The following is a 9,539-nucleotide window of genomic DNA, read 5'->3' as shown; positions in this document are numbered from 1 at the left end:
GCTTCCAGTTGAAGCTCGAGGCCACGACAAGACCATGGTGCTTGCCTACGGAGCAACAAGGGGAACTGCGCCTCCCTACCTTCAGGCAATGCTCAAACCCTACATCCCAGCCTGAGCACTCCGTTCTGCCATCTCTGATCTTTTGGCTGTCCCACCGCTATGGGAGATCAGCTTCCGCTCAGCTCAGCCCAGCCAAAACTCTTCTCTGTCCTGGCACCCCAAAGGTGGAACCAGCTTCCCCCTGATGCTAGAACAGAAGAGTCCCTGCATATCTTCCAAAAACGTCTGAAGCCCTACCTATTCAAAGAGTATGTTAAATAAGACGTATAAGTCGTCCCCCCCCCCAAAAAAATAAAAAATAAATAAACCTTGCACTTGTCTTTTTCTACTGGCACTGACTTTGCTGGCAACTTCTTTATTGAGGAAAAATGTACTTACAATGACTGTGATGTGGTGGTCTCACCTAGCTATTGTCATGTTTGTAGATTTGCTGGTCTTGTCCACTCAGTGTAGATAGCTAATGGTCATCTGGAGACTGAAGAGCCTAACAGTTAGCAAGCTGAACTAAACTAACGTTACTGTACTGTAGCTGCCTATTCTCTTGTATCTACACAGACCTTATGTGTGGACGGTGTGGGAAGGTCTACGACAGGGATCATCAACTAGATTCAGCCGTGGGACGATTTTTTGTTGTTGTTGAGCGGATGTTTGGGGGGCCAGAACACAATTACAAATAATTTGTAGACTGCAAATTGACCGCAAGAAGCCCAAACAGAATGTTTGACTAAAACATAATCATATCAAACCTTGCATACATTTGTATATTATTACGTGTCTCTCTATTATACTTGAGAACAGATTTCTTAAATTAAAATCACTGATTTCCTGTTGTTTTTACTGTCTTTTATGTCCAACAATGAAAATAAAAATCTATACTTTTTTGCTCAGAAAACATGGAGGGCCAAATAAAAACGCGGGCCAGCAGTTGGGGAACCCTGGTCTATGACAACCTTATATCTTGTTTTAGGATGTTTATTGCGGTCAAAAATCACATTTAGTTACTGTTGAGCTTCAGCACAGATCACACAGCACAGTGTCCATACTGGGGCCATACAACAAAACTGAAGGCAAACTGTCAGTTACATAGTATGGCAATGTGGGGCTGACAGATGATTGGCCAACACTACTTCCAATCAATCCACCCAGTAGGCGGGGCATAAAAGAGCATAACTGCATTACCAACACTATCCCCTCCAGAGGGCTCTACACTGACTTTCATATGCGCTCCTAAGTAAAATAAATGAGTAGTACACAAAGACATTTAAGAGCAGAATGAAAGTATTTCAGGAAGAGTGTTTTTATGATAAATGACTAAAAGTTAATGAAAAGGTTTTTGGAGTGCTCCATGCTCAATAAAGTGAACTTAGGTGACACAACAATGTTCAGCTGCCCCTTTAAGGGGCTGGCTGTTACCATGGTAATGGTGGGCCTCAGATGTCTGTCTTTGAGAGATGATGTAGAGCTAACCAGCTTGTAGTCCTAAAACCCGGAAATGAGTTACCGCTGGTTCGTTCAGCCATTCCTATGAGGGAAATTAATGGGGAAAGAACAGGGTTTTGGGATAAATGCCGAAAATAAGGTCCAAGGTTAACACAGGCTTAGGAGATCTTATACGTTTTGTTCTATGACATAATATCAGTCAGTTGACATGACCTTTATCAATTATGAAGCCTTGTGCTTTTTGTTTTTACATAAATGCTTCAAAATTCACAAAAAATTAAAGCCGATGAAGAATATCTCATAGAACAAAAAGTATAAGATCTCCTATGCTTATGTTTACCAGAGAACTTATTTTCAGCATTTATCTTAAAACACTACAAAAAACCCATAGGCTTTGTCCAATGAACCATGGCGTAGTTGGTGCCTACGAAAAGACGGCATTACTATTGCTCTCTTTTCTCCGACATACAGTTCCTTCTTCACTAGCAGTTGAGCAAAGCTTAGCTAACATTGAAAAACAACCTAGTGTGTGAACAAAACTGTAAATAGCCCAAAAACACGAGGACTAAGTCACACTTTAGTACCCTTTCGGGTAAATTTGACCAACTTCTATGCCTGTGCACTTCTAAAAATTAATCTTTCAGCACATTTTTACATTTTAGTCATTTAGCAAACGCTCTTATCCAGAGTAACTTACAGTAGTGAGTGCATAAATTTTCATACTTTTTATTCGTAATGGTCTCCCGGTGGGCACAGCGCCCAAAGCACTATTGCTTCATGAGACTGTGAGATGTATAGGACTCTGTTGTTTTTTGTGTGATTAGCTACCAGCTATGAAACAAAATGGCAAAATCACAACTCGCAAGTGCTCATACTTGATTTTTTTCAGTTCGCAAACATCTATTTTTAGGCGCATATGCAAGTAAATCGGTCGCACTGTAGCCCTGCTCCATCAGTGCCGAAAAAGGCAGGAACAATAAAACATTTTCTAAAAACACTTTGTAGAGTAAACAGTTAAAGCTATAAGAACAATAGGTAAGTAAACATTACCAGTGAATCCTGAATGTCCTGTTCAAATATTCAACATATGCAAGGCAACAATACAACAGTACTTAGATAAGTGAACTCAGGACCCTAAACTGTCTTCTTTCATGTCCAGTCATTTATTTAAAATAGCCTCTCAGCAAGGCTGAGCTGAAAAGAGCATGACAAAGCCATTTTAAGTTTGGTGGGTGGGGTGTGTCATGGAAGTCTTTGTCAGGATGCAGCCGGTATCTGGTTGGCGCTTTCCTGACACTATGGACTGGGGGTTCTCCACTGTAGTGCCTGAGATGTCAGGAAGAATGTTCAGGAACACACACGGTTCAGTGAGGGCACACTACTTCTCTTCACCTTTGGCTGGCTGAAGCACAGGTCTGGTGGTGCCTGTGTCGAGGCCCTTGGTACCAGAAGAGGAGTGGCGGCTCTGACCGGTGTTGAGGGTGAGGCCCATGGCGCAGGCAGCAGGGTGGTGGCCTTGCCCTGTGTTGAGGGTGAGGACCTTGGCGCAGGCAGCAGGGTGGTGGCCTTGCCCTGTGTCGAGACCCACGCTGCTGGGCTCACTGCCGCTAGGGTCACTGCCACTGGGGTCACCATCACTGGGGTCATCGCCGTTGGGCTGGTCACCGTTGCAGGAGGGCTCACCGTTGCCGGGGTGCACTTTTGCTAGGGAGCTCACCGTCGCTGGGGACACCGTTGCCTCCCTCTCTGGTTTTGCTGCTGGGACTGGGAAGCTGCTAGAAAAGCAGTACTGCACCTTCCTCAGGGCTCGACATGAACCCTTGTCCTCTTGTCTGGGACAAGAACAAAAAAATTATAATCAGACAAGAATATACATTCAAGTAAAAAACCATACAAAAAAATCACAATATCAAACAATTACTCGGATCAGAATTGGATCAGAGACCAACATTGGAATAATATTCAAATCTATTTTTCATAAATGTACATAAATAAAAAAGCCTGACATGTTTTACAAACATAATGAATGATGATTAACATTAATGTCTAAAGGCTTGATTTTGTCGACACAGGCCTACTCAAGGCACAGCTTGTTCAGATCAAATGGCCAAACGGCTGGAGTGTGAAGGACAGTGCATGCCCTGTTGCTCACTAAACATCACCCACCTTGAATCTGAGGGGAGGCGGTCAGCATTTTTTACTTTTTAACTATAAACTTCATTGTTTAAAACCTGGGCGTTCTATTTAATTTCATGCAGCATGTTTTACCTTATTTCAAAGTAGCTTAGACAAATTATAACCATAGAAATGTTGAGGGAATTATTTTATAAACACTTAATATGCCATTGAAACCAGCATTTTTCTCATGTTCTATTGGTTTTCAAATCAAGGTTATTTTATTGTCCAGCAGCCAAAGGCATAATCCTAGTTATATTATTAACCCAGCTAGCACAGTGGATCTGGGCCGATTCCGGCTGAGAGTCGAGGCACTACGCTGAGTCAGACTCGGCCGACGTCATATGGCCCGAGCCTGGGCCGCCTTCGTCAGTATTACTTATGGCTAGGCTGCGGGGATTGAGCTCGGGCAGATTCCGGTGTGAGTTATCTGTCCCAAATGTATTACTTAGGGCTCGGGCCGATTGGGGCTACTCTCTGGCAGATGATTACACGGGCTGCTTTATATAATTAACATTTCATTATTTTTTTTTTCAATTGTTTCTGTGATCAAAAAATACAATGAACATTGAAATTAAATTCTTTAAGACTCCTGTGTAGTATTTTAGTATTTTGATACTTTATGCAAGGCAATTGATAAGCATTAAAAACTTGTGGCGCAGCGGTCTAAAACACTGCATTACAGCGCAAACTGTGTTGCTACAGATGCTGGTTTGAGACCCATGAGGTGACGCACAATTGGCCCAGCGTCGTCTGAGTTAAGGGAGGGTTTGGCCGGCCGCGATGGCCTTGTCCCATCGCGCTGTGGCGGGACAGGCACATGCACGCTGACACGGTCGCCAGGTGTATGGTGTTTCCTCCGACCCAAAATGTTTTTGTTTTTTTTTGTGGATCGATATTGTAATATTTGTGTTGTGGAGAAATGACCGGGCAGGAGACGGGAGTACAGTTAGTTTTCGTTTAGTCAAAACCTCTCGTGCTCTACAGCCCCCGGCACAATAGTGCGCATGTGCATTTCCTATTAGGTCTAGTAAAGTAACACTGCCGTAATACATTACTGCTTAGTAACAGCATAGTAACTAATATAAACAGATGTAGATCCCAGATACTACAGTCCTCCCCCATAGTGTTTAACTCCCAGAGAACAAGGTAAATATGTTAGGGAACTACTAATGCAATATCTGAACAATGCATTCTTAAACATTTTTCAACTACTGGGTTGAAGCAGACTTTTCAGAGCCCAACACAAATCCAGAGGATTATTCTGCCCCAAAAATGGAGTTTGTGTCCTAATATCTAACCCAGGTAATGTATTTTTTCTTTCCTTTTATCGAGGACAGTTAGTTTTACTGTCTGTTACCTCCTGAAACAGCTCAACTCACAGGTCAAGCTTTTGAGGTGCCCTTCGCTGTCGAATAAATAGGATATCTCCACTCCTCCTGGGCTTCCGGTGGTGGGCCAGGTTCGGGTGAAGGTCAGGCTCTGTCTCTCCCGTACGTCCACAGTCAGGAGAATAGTCCTGGGGGTCGTTATTGTTCTTGTTCTCTCGGCATGTCTCTGCTGGGGCGTTGGACCGTAGCAGATGAGCCACATGAACGTTGACTTGGCGATGACCAATTTGGACTTGGTAAGTCAAAGGTCCTCTGCGTTGCAAGATCACACCTGAGTTTCACAGGCGCTTGGGGTGTCTAAAATCACGTACCCTCACCCTCTCTCCCTCTTTGAATTCTTTGAGTGTCTGTCATGAGCTTTCTTCTGCTGTAGCTGGTGCTTTGCCACAGTGCTTGACATGTCTGGTTTCAACAATGTCAGGCGGGTACGTGGTTGGCGTTTCAGAAACAGTTCAGCTGGTGAACATTCCGTTACCGTGTGTGGTGTGTTACGGTAAGTAAACAGGAACCGGGGAAGCCTTTGGTGGGTGGGCACAGACTGAACCTCGAGTCTAGTCCAGGCCTTCTTAAAGGTTTGCACGGCTCTCTCCGCTGCTCCGTTTGATGCCGGATGGTAAGGTGGTGACAGGATGTTCTTGAGAAACATTTCAAAATCGTTTGACGTGAATGGGGGGCCATTGTCCGATACGAGCTCCTTGGCTCGTCCAAAGGATGCTAACAGGTGTCTGAGAAGATTGATGGTCTTCTCAGCTGAAGGTGCTCTCCAATGGTTGGTGCTGACACAAGAATGTCGTCCATGAAGCACACAACATTGTCTATACCATCAAAGATCTGATCCAATGTGTGTTGGAATATCACTGGAGCTGTCGAGATTCCATAGGCCAAGCGATTGAATCTGAATAGCCCCCTTGTGTGTATTGATGGTCAGATACTGTTCTTACTCCGGATCCAGCTTCAGTTGCTGATAAGCGAATGCCTGGTCCAGCTTTCTGCAAACCTTCCCACCAGCTAGAGTGGCAAACAGATCTTCAGCTTTTGGTAGTGGATATTCCTCTGGTAGTATGCAGCGATTTACTGTGACCTTGTAGTCTCCGCACATTCTGACGGTCTTGTCTTTCTTCGGGACTACAACGATCGGAGCGGCCCAGTCGCTCCTCGCTACTTTCGTGATTATGTTATTCTTTTGTAGGCGGTTCAGTTCCTTCTCTACTGCTTCCTTAAGAGCATAGGGAACTGGAAGTGGTTTGTGAAAGATAGGCTTGGTTCCTTCTTGCACTCTGACTTTTGCTGTGAAGTCTTGTATTTCGCCTTAGCCATCTTTGAAAAGTTCTTTGTGCTTCTCCAGCATGTTAGTGAGTGTAGCCTGACTCACTGGTTTGTCATTTCTCAGACTGAAGATTTCTCCCCAGTTTAACTTGATCTTTTGTAGCCAGTTTCTGCCTAGCAAGGCTGATTTTTCTCCTTTAACAATGACAAGCGGTAGCGTCCACTCCTTCCCCTCATACTGGACTGGTACCTGGATCTGCCCTAACACAGGAATAGTGTCACCAGTGTATGAAGAAAAGGGGATGGACGCTGGCTGAAGAGGGCACTCTTTCAGTTTTTCTTTGTAGAGTCTCTCTGGAACCAGAGATACAGACGCTCCGGTGTCCAGCTGCATTTGTACTGGTTTTCCCGCTAACTCCATGCTGAGATAGATTCCATGTTTTTGTTGTTGAGGTGTGTACACTGTGAACAGTTCCAATAGTGTTTAAGTTGTACCTTCCTCTTCTTGTGCTGCGTCTGACACTTTGTGCACTCTTGCTGTGCGTTTTGGAGCTTTACACACTCTCTGTAAATGTCCAACCTTTCCACAATTGTGGCACTTTTCATTTTGGAATCGACATTCACTGGGCTGATAATTATCTCCCCCACGTCTGTAGCAACTTGGCTTAGACCTTTGTGATGTGGGCTGCTTTGTTCTTGTGTAACCTTGAGGAAGGGACTGAGAAAAGTGTGACTTTTGTGAGCCTTTTTCATCACGTGCATCACTGACCTTGTGAACACCTTTCTGACGTTCTGCATGTCCCGACAGCTCAATAGTATTCCTGTGGGCAAGCTCGAGTCCAAGTGCGATATCCCAGGCTTTCTTAAAGGTCAGGTCCTCTGACAGAAGCCTTCTGTGATATGCTTCACCTGTGAGACCACATACAAACTTGTCTCAAAGAGCATCATCAAGACATCGTGCAAACTCACATGTACTTGCCAGCCTTTTCAAAGCAAGGATGTAGTCAGCCACGGTTTCCCCTTGACTCTGGTGACATTGGTAAAATCTGAAACGTTCTGCAATGAGAATTTGCTTAGGCTTGAAATGCCTTGAAAGAGTTTCAGTCAGTTCTGCATAGTTCAACTCCACTGCTTTTATTGGTTCTGTTGGCATGTGGACTAATATGTTGTTGAGTTGTGTTCTTACACTGGTACAGTCATGCCCTATGAGAGATGTATGACTGCGCATGTGCGAAAATAAATAAAGTGCATTTTTCCCCGTTCTGGTTAAAACACCAATGATGAACATGTGTGTTTATTCCTCCGTTAAGTAAACCGGTATTATATGTCGTGAAGATGTCAGCACCAACAGGTTATGTGCCCAGGAGGGAACATGGAAGCCGATGGAATAGATTATATTTAGACGGAGATGAAAAAACGACGAGTTATCGGAGACAAAGTTTTTGGGGCACTTGCGTTTGCTTGGGCTAAAGGCCGCCATATTGAGCGTGGATGAAGATGAAGAAGACAGAGAGAAAAATGAAGAAGCCTACGCCGAATTGATACAGGTTTTGTATGATAAAAGTCTTTCCCTGATAATGAGAGAAGCAGCAGATGATGGGAGAAAAGCGTTGAAGATATTGAAGGAACATTATGCAGGTAAAGGGAAGCCACGTGTGATTAGCCTCTACACTGAACTAACTTCTCTTCAGAAAGCCGCTGACGAAAGTGTTACGGACTATATCATTCGTGCTGAGACGGCTATTACAGCACTGAGAAATGCTGAAGAGACTTTAAGTGACGGGCTGTTGATTGCAATGATTCTGAAAGGTTTGCCCGAATCATTTAAGCCGTTTGCCATCCACATAACGCAGAGTGACGAGCCGACAACTTTTGGCAAGTTCAAAACCAAGTTGAGGAGCTATGAAAGCACCGAGAAGTTTAGCGCCATTTCCACTGACAACAACGTGATGAAGGCAAGTAACATTAAAGTTAGCTGGCCAAGAGGGAGAGATAAAGGGACCGAGATAACCTGCTTCAACTGTGGCCAGAAAGGGCACAAGGCCCGGGAATGTACCGTTACTGGAGAGCGCAAAGAACGGAGACAGTGGTGTAGTTTTTGCAAGAGCTCCACTCATACTGACGCAAATTGCAGACGAAAAAGAAGAGAATGTGAAACAAGCAACAGATGCTGAAAGCCACACATTTGCATTCAGAATAAGTGACTGTCAGGTTAGTGGACTGAAACAGAAAGGGCTGATGGTTGATACGGGAGCAACGTCACATATAGTCACGGACATCGGGAAGTTTAAGGAGTTTGACGAGACTTTCAAACCGGAAAAACATTCCGTGGAGCTGGCTGACGGAACAAGAACGAATGGTGTCGCGGAGAGGAGAGGTGCAGCGGAGGTTTACCTGAGAGACAAGACGGGTCGTCGGGTAAAAACAACGCTGACGAAGGCGCTGTACGTGCCGTCGTTTCCACAGGACATTTTCTCTGTTAAAGCAGCGACAGCCAACGGAGCTTCAGTCAACTTTCGACAGGGGTGTAACAAGCTCATCCACAAGAACGGTACCACTTTTGACATCGAGGAGTACGATAGACTTTACTATCTTAACACTGTAAGTGATGAAAATGATGATGGATGCCATGGGTGCTATGATATTCACACATGGCACAAAATTCTTGGCAACTGTAATTTTGAGGATGTGTCAAAGTTAGAAAATGTGACAGAGGGAATGAAAATCACAGGTAAGATTGACAAATCTACCCTCAACTGTGAAATCTGCACTCAGGGAAAATTTGTTCAGAGCAGAAACAGAGAGCCTGATGAAAAGGCAAAAGCGGCTCTTGAGCTTGTGCACACTGATTTGGCTGGCCCTATTGAGCCAGAGGCGAAAGATGGGTTCAGATATACTCTAGCATTTACGGATGATTATTCAGGGGCAGTTTTTGTGTATTTCCTAAAAGCAAAGAGTGATACTGTAAAAGCTACTGAGAAGTTTATTGCTGATGTGGCCCCTTATGGGAAAATAAAGTGTGTCAGGTCAGATAATGGCACAGAGTTCACAGCGAAACAGTTCCAGTCACTGCTCAGTAAGAACGCCATAAGACATGAAACTTCAGCCCCTTACTCACCCCATCAAAATGGGACCGCTGAGAGAAATTGGAGAACACTGTTCGAAATGGCAAGATGCATGCTACTTGAAAGCAACCTACCAAAGAAC

General features: G+C 44.4%; 1 protein-coding gene across 2 annotated transcripts; it reads right to left on the bottom strand.

Moving 5' to 3' along the window:
- Positions 1-1,016: 1,016 nt before the first annotated feature.
- On the bottom strand, positions 1,017-7,771 carry LOC106560934 (uncharacterized). 2 transcript variants are annotated; one of them, XM_014124401.2, is made up of 2 exons: positions 5,036-7,771; positions 1,017-3,332 (listed from the first exon to the last, which is right to left on the bottom strand). In XM_014124401.2, exons 1-2 carry the CDS (start codon positions 5,266-5,268, stop codon positions 2,879-2,881), a joined length of 687 nt encoding a protein of 228 aa, XP_013979876.1. In that variant the 5' UTR covers positions 5,269-7,771; the 3' UTR covers positions 1,017-2,878. The 2 variants fall into 2 exon arrangements, with proteins under 2 accessions (XP_013979876.1, XP_013979877.1); XM_014124402.2 differs by having other exon boundaries at positions 7,102-7,771.
- Positions 7,772-9,539: the final 1,768 nt, after the last annotated feature.

Source organism: Salmo salar, chromosome ssa10 (genome assembly GCF_905237065.1).
Source record: "Salmo salar chromosome ssa10, Ssal_v3.1, whole genome shotgun sequence".
Lineage (NCBI taxonomy): Eukaryota > Metazoa > Chordata > Actinopteri > Salmoniformes > Salmonidae > Salmo > Salmo salar.
The sequence above is the reverse complement of the archived record's forward strand: the minus strand, read 5'-3'. Positions and strand labels throughout refer to the sequence as shown.